The 16,326-nt window shown below is 34.6% G+C and overlaps 2 protein-coding genes across 9 annotated transcripts; both read left to right on the top strand.

The window, feature by feature from the left end:
* The first annotated feature begins 6,166 nt into the window (after positions 1-6,166).
* LOC113871764 lies at positions 6,167-7,154 on the top strand. Its single transcript, XM_027508867.1, has 2 exons — positions 6,167-6,313; positions 6,459-7,154. Exons 1-2 carry the CDS (start codon positions 6,167-6,169, stop codon positions 7,152-7,154), a joined length of 843 nt encoding a protein of 280 aa, XP_027364668.1.
* A 979-nt stretch (positions 7,155-8,133) lies between these two features.
* LOC113871069 (ras-related protein RABF1) lies at positions 8,134-15,615 on the top strand. Of its 8 annotated transcripts, none has more exons than XM_027507807.1 (9): positions 8,137-8,426; positions 8,689-8,765; positions 10,018-10,101; positions 10,233-10,327; positions 10,492-10,597; positions 12,300-12,389; positions 12,477-12,563; positions 12,863-13,017; positions 15,110-15,477. In XM_027507807.1, the coding sequence occupies exons 1-8, from the start codon at positions 8,402-8,404 to the stop codon at positions 13,013-13,015; spliced, it is 717 nt and encodes a 238-aa protein (XP_027363608.1). In that variant the 5' UTR covers positions 8,137-8,401; the 3' UTR covers positions 13,016-13,017; positions 15,110-15,477. The 8 variants fall into 8 exon arrangements, with proteins under 8 accessions (XP_027363615.1, XP_027363608.1, XP_027363611.1 ...); XM_027507808.1 differs by lacking the exon at positions 12,863-13,017 and adding an exon at positions 13,817-13,895 and having other exon boundaries at positions 8,144-8,426; positions 15,110-15,615; XM_027507812.1 differs by having other exon boundaries at positions 8,144-8,426; positions 12,898-13,017; positions 15,110-15,528.
* The last annotated feature ends 711 nt before the right edge of the window (positions 15,616-16,326 follow it).

The raw sequence follows: 16,326 nt of genomic DNA, 5'->3' as shown, positions 1-16,326 counted from the left end.
AATTTAAAAACACTGAAGAAAAGAATAACGAAGAACCAAAAAAAGTTTGAAATCAACCGAGGCTAAAGCCACCTGAAAAGAAAGTTGAAGAAATGATCACTTAAAGACCAATCACAAAAAGCAAGAAGAAAAAGAAAAAACCATATTTGCAACTTGGGACGAGGAAGGGCTCTCTATCTCTCATGAGCAAGAGGAAGAAGTTGATCGCATGTGTTTCATTTCTAACTCTAATGCCTGGATGCTTCTTTCTCCAATGCAGTTTTCAGCAATTATGCTTCCTTTAAAGAACTTAAAGCTAACATGACATGTGAAATAATACCTTGAAGAAGGAAAGCAAGCTCTGAAAAGATGAAAATGACTCTTTGAAAGAGCAGATAATTGATTTGGATGGTAAATATTCATTGCTTTATTAGTTTGTTCAATTGACAAATTTTAAAACAATTCTTTAAAAAGCAGGAAACTACAAGGTTGAAAAATAAGCTCATTGATTTAATATATCTTCATTTTAATTTACTAATAGTGTTGCTATTACCAGAATGGATATAAAAGCCACTCCAACTGTAGTCAAGCTGGGGATTACAACTACTTTGATTGGTTTCATTTCACTCACCAGTGAACAATCATGGATCATTAATTATCAATGGCTAGTTTAAAAGTAAGCAAATTCTAAATAGAGAAGGGGAAACAAAGAGAATGGAGAACTTAATAATTGAACATGCTAAGTAGGTTTATATTGATTGGATATGGCAGAAAGCAAAAGGCTTAAGTTGTCACAGGGAGATGCAAATTTGATAATGCAATGCATCTGGGGGAGAAGAGGAAAGGGATATTTTGTATTGTTTTAATTTTACTGGGCCAGCTAATAGTTAATGATATTATAATTTAATCCTAATTACTCTGATTTTGATTCTGATATCGCATTGATGGTTTAATGTAAATGAACATTTTGAATCAACATTCCACAATTCCAAAACTTAATTGAACTTTAAGCTTGTTAAAAATTAACACTTCAAACATGTAACATAAAGATATTGCAGGGATAATAGAGATATTGGAGAGATAAACAATGTTGAATAGAATAATTCAGGAAAATGGCTGAAATGATTGACCAAGGAAGAAGAAACTTCACTGAAATGATCATCGACAGAAATTTCCTGGCAAAAAATTATACAGCAAAAATTAAAACTTGTCTAAGTGTAAGAACTACATTTGGAAGCCTATAATAGCAAGAAAAAAAATAAAATTAAGAGACTGAATAGTCACCTTTGGAATTAATGAACATTGACTGGTACATGAAGCCATAGAGATTTAGTAGGGAAGGAGAAAAAGAGAGAACTAAATAATATTCTTTTGAATAGAACGATGTGATAACAAAGACAAAGCACTAATCTCTATTTATACTAGTACCAGACTTCTAATAATCTTAGTTAAATATGAAAACAAAAACTACTCCAAGATATCATCAGAAAAATTATGAGGTATTTTCTAGATACTAACCAATGTTTGATGTTGAAAGTAACTGGCTCAGTGCAAAGAAGAAAAATCGAATCGAATATGCAGAACAAGATATTAATTCATAAAATATTGTTTGTTAAACAATATATTCCATTTCTGATTTTTTGTGTTCTAGAAAGAATCGCATTCCTCGACCCAAACTACTAATTTTCAGATTGGTGACTTCAAAACTTTGAAAGATGGCTAAAATGATTCAAATAATAGAATATCATGCACACACAGTTATGACACCAACCTCTATAGACTATAATGAGCTTCATCTTTCAGTAACTCAAACCAATTAGCCTGTTAGTATTTTTAGTTCTTGATGTCAATTTGGCTGGCCCAAATCCAGTATTGGGCTCCGGCAGTGCAAGCCCACCAATTAGTCTGTTTATCACCAAAAAACTAAAAAATTAATCTAATATTTATGCTCTGTTTTAATTTTAAAAATTTGCGTTTGCTTATATGAGTAGTGAAATAAGATTAAAAAAGTAAATATGAGAGAAGTAAATAAAAACAATAAAGTAGAAAATATATTATTTAAACGGATAGAAATAAAAATAGATAAAGTAGAGAAATTTCTCCTTTGCTTATTTGGATGAATAGAATAAAGAATAAATAAATATAAATAGATAATATGATTTTTTATACTAGTTAAAAATTAATTTTAGGTTAAATAAAATCTAAACTTTTGATTATATTTTTTTTTATTAACTTTTTTTTGTTATAAAAATAAGCTTTTAAATATATATAAAAATATATATACACAATCCTTTCACTTGATGGACCCTTGGGAAAGATACTTCTTTTATTTTATCTAACTAAACATAATGTAAGTGAAACCAAGCAACTTTTATTAGTTTTGGTGGGCCACATAAGTCTTAGATACACCAATACTTAATAATTTTTTTAAAAATCTTGATTTCAAGTTTTTGAATGGAAAAATAATTTTTATAAGAGTTTTGCCTCTTAAATTGGTGCAATCAGCTCAACTTAAACTAACCAAATTTAAATATGATGTGAATCAATCAATCTGATTCAAAAAACCAACCCAAGATTCCTTAACTAAACCAAAATCAGCTGGGTCAAAGGGGAAGTAAGAATTTTGGTATTTCATTACTTTCAATAAAAGAGGAAAAATTAGTCTTACTTTGTTTATTGGGAACTGATTTTCCTCTATGCTTTATTTTCTTGTTTGTAGGATCACTAGGTGGTCAGTTATTTTCTTTGGTGTATTTATAGACTTAAAAATCTATGAATAAAAGCAGTATTATTTTCTAAAAAAAATATAAAATCATTGTTACCTTTAAGCTCTTGACTGGGACCATCAATTGGTATCAAAGCTTGCAACTATCACCTTACTCATTATTGACCTAGACCACCTCGTGGTGGTATCAAGATGGGAACCAACAAAGACAGGATTGAATCATTTGAAGTCGGACTCAGAATTGTACAGGATGAGCTCGCTCAGCTGAAGATTGCATTGACAGAGAAATTTCAAATCCTGAACACATCGCTGAACTGACTCATGAAATTCTTATCTGGCACTCACGTCAGCTCCAACTCGGATCGCAGGAAATGACCAAAAGGGAGCCAAAATAAGAACTCTGCCAATCGACCTGACCACCCAAAACCGATGTTCCAATCCAAGATAGCCAAGCTGGAGTTTCCACACTTCACCATAGGTGACCCAACATCGTGGTTAAGTAAAGGCAAGCAGTTTTTCGACTACCAAGATACACCAAAACATGACCATATGCATTATGCCTCGTATCATCTTGACGACGACGCCAATGAATGGTGGCAGGCTATGAAAAAGGCTTATGATGAAGATGCGGCAGTGATCACTTGGGAGGGGTTTGAAGAGGCACTGTGGGCACGCTTTGGTCCCACCGAATGCGAAGACTTTGACGAAGCCCTGACCAAGATCAAGCAAGATGGCAGTTTAAGGGATTATTAGCGGGAATTCGAATGGCTTCAGAACAAGGTCCATGGGTGGACCCAAAAGGCACTTGTCGGGATATATATTGGAGGTCTCCAACCATCCATTGCGGATGGAATCAGAATGTTCATGCTTAAGACACTCAAGGAAGCCATCATGCTGGCCAAGATGCGAGATAAACTGCTTCAACGGCAAAGGCGAAGTCAACTGAGCAGTCTAGTACCGTGTAGTTATCAAGCACGAAACACAGGTATGAATCCTAAGAAGCTGAGCTGGGATGAAATTAAAAAGAAGAGAAGCCTAGGACTGTGTTTTAGCTGTAATGATCGATACACCACTGGGCACAAGTGCCGACAACCGCAATTACTACTGATGGAAGGAGAACAAGAGGGGTCTAATGAACCCGAGGACAATGAGACCAAGGAACCGAAGATCTCTTTGTACCCTTTAACTGGGTGGGACACTCCTCGTACTATGCGAGTAGAGGTGACGATTGGGAAACATCGCCTATTGGCCCTCATTGACAGTGGATCAACTCACAATTACATCAGTGAGAGAGCAGCAAAAATACTGAATCTCACTGTTTCCCCTACAACACCATTCACTGTTCGTATTGCCAGTGACTCGTCGCTAACATGCCAAGGACGTTATGAGGCGATACTAATCTCGCTGCACGGTATTAGTTTCCCTATAACACTATATGTGCTGCCATTGTGTGGATTAGGTGTTGTTCTTGGGATCCAATGGTTAGAAGAATTGGGAACCACCATGTTTGATTGGAAGGCTCAAACGATGGCTTTCAAATGGCTCGGGAAGGACTACGTACTGCACGGATTGGGAGCTGCCTCGATTAGAGCCACTAAACCCAACAAGGTCTTTAAAGAAGCAAGACAGGGACATACCTTGTTCATTCTCTGCATCAACAAGGAGTAGACCACTTTGTCACCAGTACCGACAACAATGAGAAAGGTGATTAACAAGTTTGCAGAGCTTTTCGATGAACCTCGGGAGTTACCTCTGAAGCAGGAGGTTGAACATTATATCCTTTCGAAAGAAGGAACCAATCCAGTGAATGTTCATCCTTATCGATACACGCATTTTCAGATGGAAAAGATTGAACGTCAAGTGTCGAACATGCTGGAATCTGGGTTTACCCAGCCAAGCTGTAGTCCCTTCTCGTCACCTGTGCTGCTTGTAAAAAAGAAAGATGGATCATGGCGATTTTACACAGATTATCAAGCACTCAATGAAGTAACTATCAAGGATTGTTTTCCAATAACAACTGTGGAAGATATGCTTGATGAGTTACACGGGGCCTCCTTCTTCACCAAACTCGATCTCACCGCCGGATACCATCAAGTTACATGTTCATCCACACGACGTGCACAAGACTGCTTCTTGCACCCACAATGAACAATATGAGTATTTAGTGATGCCCTTCGGCTTATACAACGCTCTTTCAACTTTTCAAGCATTGATGAATACAATCTTCCAGCCACATCTCCGTAAATTTGTCCTTGTATTTTTTGATGATATATTAGTTTACAGCCCCTCATGGCAGGACCACCTCCAACATGTATATGAAGTTTTCAGCATTTTGCGACAACATTGCTTGCATGTTAAGTTCAAAAAATGTGCATTCGGGCAGCAAGAACTCGAGTATTTGGGGTATATCATCTCAAGCAAAGGAGTAAAAGTCAACCGTGCAAAAATTCAAGCAATGTTGGATTGGCCAAGACAAACGACCGTCACGGAGGTTCGTGATTTTCTGGGCCTAACCGGCTACTATCGAAAGTTTGTACGTAACTATGGGGTAATTGCAAGACCACTCACAAATTTGCTCAAGAAATGAAAGTTTTTGTGGGATGAGACGACAAAAACAATGTTCATGAAACTCAAAAGAGCAATGACAACAACGCTCACTCTTGCCCTGCCCAACTTCACCTAACTTTTTGTTATCTAAACAGACGTTTCGGGTGAAGGCATCGGGGCTATTCTAACCCAAAAGGGACAACCCATTACTTTCATGAGTCAAGGATTGAGTCCTATGAAGAAAAATTGGTCTACATATGCACGAGAGATGTTGACCATTGTTGTTGCAATCTGTACTTGGAGGCCATACTTACTGGTCGCCATTTCACAATACAAACGGACCAACAAAGTCTAAGATACTTGCTAGAGCAGTGGGTGTTAACACCTGAACAACAAAAGTGGGTGGAAAAATTAGTCAGCTACGACTATGAAATAGTATAGAAGCCTAGAGCTTCTAATTCAGCGGCTGATGCTCTGTCCCGAATTCCTGAGAGCCCTTGTCTTTAAGGGTTGTTCATTCAATAGGCAAAGATATGAGGCAAACTCCGGGCAATGGCTGCAACAGATTCGTATCTTCAAAAGTTTGTGGCATTGGCCATGCAAAGTCTCGGCAAACCATATTCTTGGAGGGAGGGTATGATTTGCTACAACAACCGTGTTGTTGTACCTCCTGCGTCCCCACTAATCAAACAATTGTTACAAGAATATCATGACACACCGAGAGGAGGACATTCTGGTGTCCTACGTACGCTCAAACGCCTGTCTCAACAATTTTATTGGCCATTTATGCATTGCATGGTTCGAGAATATGTTGCTGCTTGCGATGTTTGTCAGCGGGCAAAGTATGGATCTCTCTTACCGGCGGGATTGCTCCAACCACTGCCTATTCCATGTCGGATATGAGAGGATATCTCCATGGATTTCGTGGACGGGTTGCTAAGATCAGACAGACATACATCAATTATGGTGGTTGTTGATAGGTTAAGTAAATTTGCTCATCTTATTCCATTGACTCACCCTTACTCAGCTAGGCTTGTTGCTTCCAAGTTTATGGAATATGTGGTTAAACTCCACGAAATATCGTGATCAATTGTAAGTGACAGAGACCTGATTTTTGTCAGCAATTTCTATGAACAATTTTGGAGAGTGTCAGGGACTAAACTACAACTGTCATCCGCCTACTATCCTCAAACTGATGGCCAAATAGAGATGGTTAATCGATGCATTGAACAATATCCGTGATGTTTTGTTCATCATCGACCAAAGTAGTGGAGCGCTCTTCTTCTTTGGGCAGAATACCGATATAACACCACGTTTTATTCATCTATTGGTATGGCACCTTTCCAAGCCTTGTACCCATATTCTGACATATGAAACAGGCTCTACAATGGTGGATGAGTTGGATGCGCAGTTAGCAGCTTGTGATGAGCTACTTAGTGAACTTAAGCAGCATTTAGCGACATCAAACAATCGAATGAAGCAACTTGTTGATTCCAAGTGGCGAGACATCAACTTCAACAACAACGATTGTGTCTTTCTTCACCTCCAACCTTATCGGCAACAATCTGTCTTCCGTTGGACATCACAGAAGCTATCAAACCGATTTTTCGATCCATTTCAGGTGGAAGAACGCATTGGACAAGCGGCTTACAAGCTGAAATTACCGGCAGCATTGCGGATTCATCATGTTTTCCATGCCTTTCTATTGAAGAAAAGAATAGGGACAGATCCACCAATCAAAGGGAAACTTCCACCTCTACGGGAAAACATAAGTCTGCAGTTAGAGCCGGAGAAAGTGCTAGAAATACAATGGATGAAGCAGGGGTCTAAGTTCAAGTCAGAACTATTGGTGCAATGGAAGGGCCTCTCTATCGAGGAAGCAACTTGGGAAGATGAAGAGTAGTTGCGTTCCAGTTTCCCTAACCTGGATCTTAAGGACAAGGTTCCTAGCAATAGAGGGAGTATTGATGCTAATCGACCAGTCTGATTAAAAAAACTCAACCCAAGATACCTTAACTAAACCGAAATCAGCTGGGTCAAAGGGGAGGCAAGGATTTCGGTATTTCACTGCTTTCAATAAAAGAGGAAGAATCGGTCTTACTTTTTTTTTATCAAAAATTGATTTCCCTCTATGCTTTATTTCCTTGTTTGTAGGATCACTAGGTAGTCAGTTATTTCCTTTGGTGTATTTATAGACTTAAAAATCTGATGAATAAAAGCAGTATTATTTTCTGCAAAAAAAATTATTGTTACCTTTAAGCTCTTGATTGGGACCATCAAAATACGACTTTCAAATTCTGAAAGTAAAAAAGAAAAATAATTCTACAAGGTAATGTGAAACTTTGTTATAAAATATATACATTTTATTGAATTAGTATGAGAATGACTAAATTAGTTTTCTTAAATAATATTTTAATACATATTTAGAGTAACAAAACAATTATTTGATTTAGAGTATATTACATGGATATACTTGTGAGTGTGTAAAAAAATATATTTAAATAAAAAATAATTATATAATACTAGTTTTTCTTTAAATAATTTAACTATTTAAAATAATAAGATTGATGTTGGATGTTTTTTTTTTTTTTCATGTAAGGCATTCGACATAATTCTTTCTTAATACTTTAAAATGTGACAATTTTTTTATCTCTTGACTTTTTAAATTCTCTCTTTTTCAGAATTTGGATAAAATTTATGAAATAAAATAGTAAATCCAATTTTCTCTCTCTGAAATTCATTGAAACAATTTAAAAACTAAATAAATTCAATAAACACTCTTTTGAATATAAATTTAAAATTCATTTTACTTCTACAAAATAAAAAAAAATAGTGTAAAAGAATTAAAAAATATTTCTATATTGGCCTCTACTTTTAGGAGGAGTGGAAGTGGAAATCCTCGTCCCTACGAAAGGCACGATAAGAGAAGCCAATATTTGTGCAAACCACGCCAGAATTTCATTATTTTCAAGCTTCCATTAACGATCAACTTTCCCAGATTGTGCTTTGTTGGTACACCACCAATTTTTGTGGGAACAAACAAACAAAGCAAAACAAAAATAAAAAGGGTCACATTTTCAAGTTTCGATTCTTCTTTATTAACGGACCCTTTTGCGCTCATTTGGAATTTCGAAAACCCCTCCTCTCGCTATGGGTTGCGGCTCCTCTTTTCCAGGTAATCAAATTCTATCTATATTGGCTTTTCTTCTCTTCGTAAATTTTATGGTAAAGTCTTAGACTTGTAATGAAATTCTCATATTTTCTTGTTGATTTAGCTTTGGGGCTGAAAAGGGGTTGAAAAAATTTTATTTTATTTTTACTGATTGTGGTTTTGATTTGCAAATTTGGTGTTTTTGTTTAATGGGGTTCGGTCATTAGAAGCAATTACTGCGTTTTAGCTCTGATGGGGTTTTGGGGGGAAAATTTTGTGTTTTCAGATAGGGATTCGTGGCAGATGGGTCGACCCAGTTCCGAGAACAGTGGAGGGCAAGACGCCAAGAATCTAAGGGTCAAGGTATTTTATGCGCAAAGTTCTTAGATTGCTGATGTTTTAATTTGCTTAATTCTTTAAATTTGAAAAGGATTAGGAAAGTATTTCCGCACCCCCCCCCCCTCTTTTTCAACATTGTTTCATTCATATGCATGTTTCTTGTAGATTTTAGAGTTGTTGTTGACTGAAAAAGTAAATATTAAGAGAGGGAATCTGGGGAAATTTCCATTTTTTTGCTGTGAATGATTAATTTTGAGTTATTGTGATCATCTGGTGTCTGGCATTAGACTGGTGTCTATTGAATGATTGAACGATTAATTTTCAAAAACATTAAAGAAAAAAGAGGACACGGTTTTTTTTTTTTTTTATAATAAACACTGAATTAAATGCACTTTTAATTGTGTTCATTTTTGTTCTTTTGGATTGGGAAGCTACATCCAATTAGGTCTTTAGGTTGGGGGGGGGGGAATTCTCGACTTTTCCCGTAAAACCCTCCCTAAAACGACCCTGTTTTGAGGGTGAAGAATGTTTTTTTAAAAATCCGCACTCTAGCACTGTTACATCTACTATTTTGGCCACAATTGTGGCCTCTATTATAAAACACTGTTATTCAAAACTTTGTAGCTGCCCATGGTCACTCTGCACTGCTATAACGTGCTAATAACTATGGTTGTCATAAATTTTGATACTTTTATTAGTGAAGAATGCTGATATGACTAACTAGGTGGAAATTTAATCTTCTGACAAAATAGATTGCCGTTGTTAATATGATTATGGTCTTCAATCTACATAATGAATGAATGGGAAATGTATGGCAATTGACGAAAATCTAGTGTTTGATACTACCTTTGTCTTTATTTTATAGACAGTTTCCATATGATCATAGATAGAAATTTAATATTTGTTGTAACCTTTGTGTCACACTATCTGGTACCTGCTAGGTTGCAAGTACCAGTTTCAAACAAATATTATTTAGGTATCCTTCCTATTCTGTCTAATTGTAAATTTACAATCAGTTCTGCTAGAATAGGAGTTTAGAGAGGTGAAGGGCCAGGAGACCAATCAATACAAGTGTTTATGTAAACCATTGAGAATTAATACTGATATAGCACACTGGAATTTCTGTGTTTGGTAACACTTTTGACTTTAAAAAGTCCTGGAAGGATGAAGGGATTTAGCTGAAATTAAATCATAACAAACTCTGTAATACCGCCAATATTTCCTTGTTTAACCTTTAAAGGAAACAATAACTAACCCTTAATGTCACCAAAAACAGCTTGTTCTCTTAGGTGATTCTGGTGTCGGTAAAAGCTGTATTGTTCTACGATTTGTTCGTGGTCAGTTTGATCCTACATCCAAGGTAAAAATATGCTGCTTCTATTTTTTTATGTAATTTTTCCTTGTATGGTCATGACATAAATTTATTGTGTTCTTGATATGTTAATTATTCCATGTTAGTATTCTTATATGTTGTAGACTTTGTAATGTAAGGTAACCGTTGGAGCTTCTTTTTTGTCACAAACAATTGCTCTGCAAGACTCTACAACAGTCAAGTTTGAAATATGGGACACTGCTGGTCAAGAGAGGTCTGTCATTTATCTTTCCAGTTTATGCATATCTATTTACAAATCTTTAGGAGAGCTCAACTATATATTCTGCTTCTCATAACACCCCCCCCCCCTCTCTCAATTCTTATTTCAACAACAAATACTTTCTGAAGTAAAATTTGATTGCTCATAATCTATTTCAGGTATGCTGCATTAGCACCACTCTATTACCGTGGTGCAGCAGTTGCGGTTATTGTCTATGATATAACAAGCCCAGATTCTTTCAGCAAAGCACAGTACTGGGTTAAGGTATATTTCAAGTTATTTCACAGTCAATGTTGTCATTTCTTGTTTGGTTAGTTATTTGAAATTTCAAATGATATGAATAAGAAACAGCTCCCTATATATAGTCTGGAACTGAACAAGTATTAATAAAATGTAATCCTATTTTAATCTGTGTTCATCATTTATAATTATTGTAATTTGGTAATGATAAGTCTCTAGATGTATGTGTATCATGACTTGATGCCAATATGCCTACCTAGCACAAGGTAACAAGGAAGTTAAAGACACAGATGCTCTTCTTTGATCTGGAATAGGATGATGGTGATGTGGACTGGGATGTACAAGAATTGAAAGCTTTCTCATACTACAAGGTTTTGTATTGATAGATGAGAGATTGAGAGTTAAGGGGTAAGACAGGGATTCGGGAATGAAATGTTGACTTGAAAATTTGAAGGAGCAGAAAGCTATCGGCTCTAAAAGATCTGAAAAGTAAAATTCGAATTCCATGTAAATCTGCATTACTTATGCTCATAAGTATACATCGAGGATGGAAGTCTCAACCATAGATGAAAAAATATGCTTTGTTGTGTTTTGTCTGCATTCTGCAATGGCCATCAATATGTTAATGAAACAATTCCTGGTGCTGAAAACTTGTCCTGATTGAGTTGGCATAAATCAAGAAGATTGTAATGGCAGTAGGAATTTGTTTCATCCTATTACAGTATGTGGTCAATTTATACTGTTTCTAGGCTGCATAGGTATGGGTAAAAAGTGCATGAACCGCTTCAGGTGCAGTACGAGGTGTAAGAAAATTTTTAAAATGAGAGTATGGATATGAGAGGATAAAAATATAAAATAATAAACAATATTAAGTCATAAGAAAAATAAAATTTTTGAAATGTTCTAACTCTTAGTTTCCAACAAATTAAAGCTCAAAAGATATGTCAAGTAAGCAAAAATACCTAAAGCATAATATTTGAAGAGATGAAAGTAGCAGTTTGTTTTATTTAGAAGTAAACCAAACAATATAATTGCAAAACTTGGTGTGCTGCATTGATTGACGTGTGCTGGAGTGATATCTGCTTATTGCAATGCATTGAACACGATCTATCTGAGTATATTTGATGTGAAATTAAGAAAAACATATATCTACTACTTACCTAAGTGTTCGTGACAAGTACTAGTAACAGGCACATAAGGATTACCCATGCATAGACAACTATGGAAAGTAGGCAATATATTATAGACTAAGTGCTTGTTTGATTCAACTTCTTGATTTAGCTTCTTAAAACTAGGGAATATGTATTAAGATGTCTCACATTACACTTAGAAAGCCACAAGATGTTCGTAATATTTGCATGTAAGGTTCATTTAATATGTACAGAAGATTGCAATGGACTGTTTTCCCTCACTTTTGCTTTCACAAACGAGATTGCATTTATTGGGTTATGATGGAGTCGGAAAAAAATCTGAACACTCTCTAAGGAATAATATGTTGGAAAAGCTATCCGGAGAATGAAAAAAATAGCAAATAGTTCTCTGTAACAAATTCATAATATGCATCTCTTTGAATGTACTGACATTATGCTGTCACACACGTGCATAATATAATATAATATAATATAAATGTTATATACTAAAACGAATCAATTGATAGGGACAGCTTTAAGCTTCTACGTTTTCTGTCTATTTTGTTTTAGCAGCTGAAATATTAGTATTTTTATAGGAGCTACAAAAACATGGAAGCCCTGATATAGTGATGGCATTGGTTGGTAATAAAGCTGATCTTCATGAGAAGCGGGAAGTTGCTGCCCAGGTAGTGCAACAGTCCACAATAATATAGCTGTCATATGAACAAAATATCTCATTTTTCTCATGTAGTTGCTTTACTGTTTCCATAAAGGATGGCATTGACTATGCGGACAAGAATGGCATGTTTTTCATAGAGACATCTGCAAAGACAGCAGATAATATAAATGAACTGTTTGAGGTACGTTGATATTTACTTCCTTCCTGTTACTAGATTTTAATATTAATTATGACATGTTTGTATTTGGCAAGAATGAGAATGGATGAACAATAGGAAGTAGTCAGCAGTTGTGATTGTTATGGCAATTAGAAATGGACGTGATCACATCTTACCTTGGCAAATTCTACAATTAATTTGAATCTACAATCACAGTTTTGTCTTTTGTACATAAAAGAAGTATCATAAAATGATTTGGGAATCCATGTTTCTTTTGATTGAATATAAGGTGCCAGAATGATATAATCCTGTTTTGATATTAGTCATGTGGCATGAAGTTTACTCTGTTTAATGTAAGATCTACACTCAAGCTACAAGAAGCTGAAGTCAAAACATGCTCAAGTGTTAAGGAACTGTTGGAATTCTGTTTGATATTTGACTTGCAAATCTATGGGATTTTCCAGCGGCTATGCTAGTGGTAAATTTTAAGTTTTAACTCTGATCTTTGGTCTCTTAGGACATTGTTGACTATGCTACTAGCAAACTTCCCCATGATGTTCTTGCTGCCTGAAGATAGTTGTAACAAACTCATATAACCTATTGGAGGAGCTAAAAAATGATCTTGGAGTAGGAATTCCATCCTACAAAAATCCAAGATTGAATCTTTTCTGACAAAGGTAATAATGTAATACTTGGTCTTGAAATACATAGGATGCAGGGGGTTAACTGAAAACAGAAGGCTAGCAAAACCTCTTTAGAATAATGGCCTGGGTCACATTTTAAGGTTATGCATGATTGCTATTTGTAGACATGTTAAACAAGCATGCTGGAAATCACCAAATGCTAGGTAGCCTCCTACATATGAAAAGGACCAAGCCTCTCAAGAATAACAACCATTGGATGCCTGCTGATGATACACTGAGGATATAAAAGAAAGATAATAAGCGTAGTTTGCAACCAAACATGATTTTTTTGGTTTGAAATTAACAACACATGATTAAGAAAAAATTATTGATGTGTTTTTCTAAAGTGCTTCCTGTTTTGACCTATAATAATTAAAATTTGTTGAGAGAGATCCCTGAATTGGATTGGTACCTCTATTCAGGCTATATAACATTAGTTACAGATTAGTTAATTTTGTTGTGTTTCAATTGAAGAGGTGCTTATTTTACTACTTGGTTGATGTAGCCTACAAGGAGTATTTTAATATCAACAAAACCTTGAATTTGATTAGGATCTCTACTAATTTTTCATTTCCCCTCTTTTGGGTTTAAAAGGAGGTCTATGTTGTTCTATGGGGAAGTGGACAGAAGGTTAAAATGTTGACCAAGTGATCTGGCTATGATTGAATCCTAGGTTTGTAATCTCATGAGAAACTCCTGTAGTCACTACCACATAAGCTGCAGCTTTTGGACAGGAACATTTCTCTTTCTTTTTTGTTCCCTTGTCAAAAATGCATTGGTGTGGTGTAAGTGCATCTTAAATTGTAATTTGTGTCAGCATGCTTGATTTGTCAGCTAACTTGTTTACAGACATCTTGCAAAATTTAAAATTCTTGTTGAGCTGAATTTGATTGATGTCATGTTACTCATGTAAGTTTTATTACTATCCTTTTGTTGCCATGTTAACCTCAGTAGGATAAAGATCAACATACTAATATTTAATCTCTATAATCATGACTGCATATTTGTATAGATAACGTCTCTTCTTCCTCTCTCTCTATTTCTCTCTTGGTAATTACTCTCCAGACCTGGATGATTACTATAACTTGAACATGCAGTAGATATCATCACTGTTTACTCTTAGCCTCAAATATTGACTTTAAATGGTAATTGCTAGTGTAGTATTTAGGCTGTATTTGATAACATGAGCTTCTTTTCTTTTCTTTTAGTCAATAAGTTAATAGAGCTGTTTAGTAGACAAAAAATATAAGAACTTTATTGCTTTTGAAAGCTAATTTATGAAAAGATACTTCAAGTAGCGTTTAACTTATTGAAAACTAGCTTTCAATAATTTTTATTTTATTTTTATCCTTAACCTTCTAAGTAATTACACTCATGCAAAATAATCTTCAACACTTCTTTTAGTCATTTAACACATTTCAGCTGATTATATTAATAGTTTTACTAAACAGTTTTAATTCAATAAGCTATAAGATTATAGCTAGTTTTACCAAATAGAACCTTAATTTTGGCTTTTGCTGGTCTACCCGTCTTATAATGATGATGTCTTTCCTTGATTTTATGAGTAGTGTATCTTTTCTCGACACCTTTATATATATATATATATATACAGAGCAGGATTCTTATACTGATATAAGTTTAAAAACTCTTACACTTGATCTAAGTCTTTCATTTAACTTACATCTAACGAGTTATAATTTATTATTTTATTGATAATTAGATGTAAGTTAAATAAAAGGTTTAGATTGAATATAAGAGTTTTTAAACTTATATTAGTGTAAGAAGATCATTTCCTATATATATATATATATATATATATATATATGAATTTTACATCCTCCTGGGCATTCCCATTAGGCTTAACGATTGAAATGTTTCTTTTCATAGGAAATTGCTAAAAGACTGCCTCGCCCATCAGTTAGTTGATGTAGCCAGATTGCAGTTCAGTAAAGGATCAGCATTTGCTTTGGGATCCTTCAATGCTGTAATGTATGGGTTATGTTTATGTATATTGTGATTAGATATCTGTGGTCTTTAATCAACCTGTAATAATGTCATGGACATCATGTCAGATAGATAGGTGATATATATTAGGCCATGCTTTGTGCAACCCACAAATATGAGTCATGTCTATTATGATTTCATATCCCTTGTCTTTTATTGATTGGCATGCCTCGTTTTTAATTAAGATTGTAATATGAAGAATGCCAAGTGAAACGCACGATGCATTTGGTTGTTGTAGCCCATGCTTTGTAAGACCCACAAATCATTGCTAAATTGAACATATTTGGATGTTGGTGGTTGTGTAATTCTAATTTTAATACCACTACTTTAGACTATAGCATAGGTGTTTGAAAGAATTTGTTTGAATTTATGAAAGTAATTTATAACTTACTAAAGTTTTTACATTATTTCAGTAAATTTTACTGTATATCTCTATAAATAAGTTTATATTTGATAATAGTTTATTAAATAAATACTTTATTATAAATGTTTATTTAAATAGATATTTATTTCGTTATACGAGTTAAAGCTTAAAATTTTGAGACTACGAATTAAATCAAAGTGTAACTTCAAATCATTTATATATATAAAAAAATGTATTTGCACATTTTGTCTTTGTAAACTCCTACAATTTACCCAATGCTAACATTAAGCTTGATCCAAGAAAAAAGAAAGGCTTGATTGATATATTCGGATAACTGAAACTATGCTACCAATTAGGTTTGAATTAACAAAATTGTATATTATATAATCAATAACATAAGTTTTTAAAACATTAAGAATTCTTTTAATGAAGTGTATGTATCCGACCTACACTTACATTTCTTTTACGCAGCCAACTCGGGATGGCTAAGGGTGAGTTTGGCAATGACTATTGAGTACAGAACATGTCAAATGGAAAATGACGTACAATGAGTCTTTGCTTTTTCACTTTTTTATAATTCAATTTTGTTTGAATAAAATAAAATTGGAACTTAGGGTTGCAATTTCTCGTTTATTTTAGTGACTGGCCACGCGTCTTGATGTAACACGTAGTTGACATGTCGGCAAAGTTTTATTGGAAATTTTCAAAATGCTTCTCTGTTATCAGTAAAATTTAT

The sequence above is a fragment of the Abrus precatorius genome, unplaced genomic scaffold (genome assembly GCF_003935025.1).
Source record: "Abrus precatorius isolate BTA unplaced genomic scaffold, Abrus_2018 Scaffold7, whole genome shotgun sequence".
NCBI lineage: Eukaryota > Viridiplantae > Streptophyta > Magnoliopsida > Fabales > Fabaceae > Abrus > Abrus precatorius.
The sequence above is the reverse complement of the archived record's forward strand: the minus strand, read 5'-3'. Positions and strand labels throughout refer to the sequence as shown.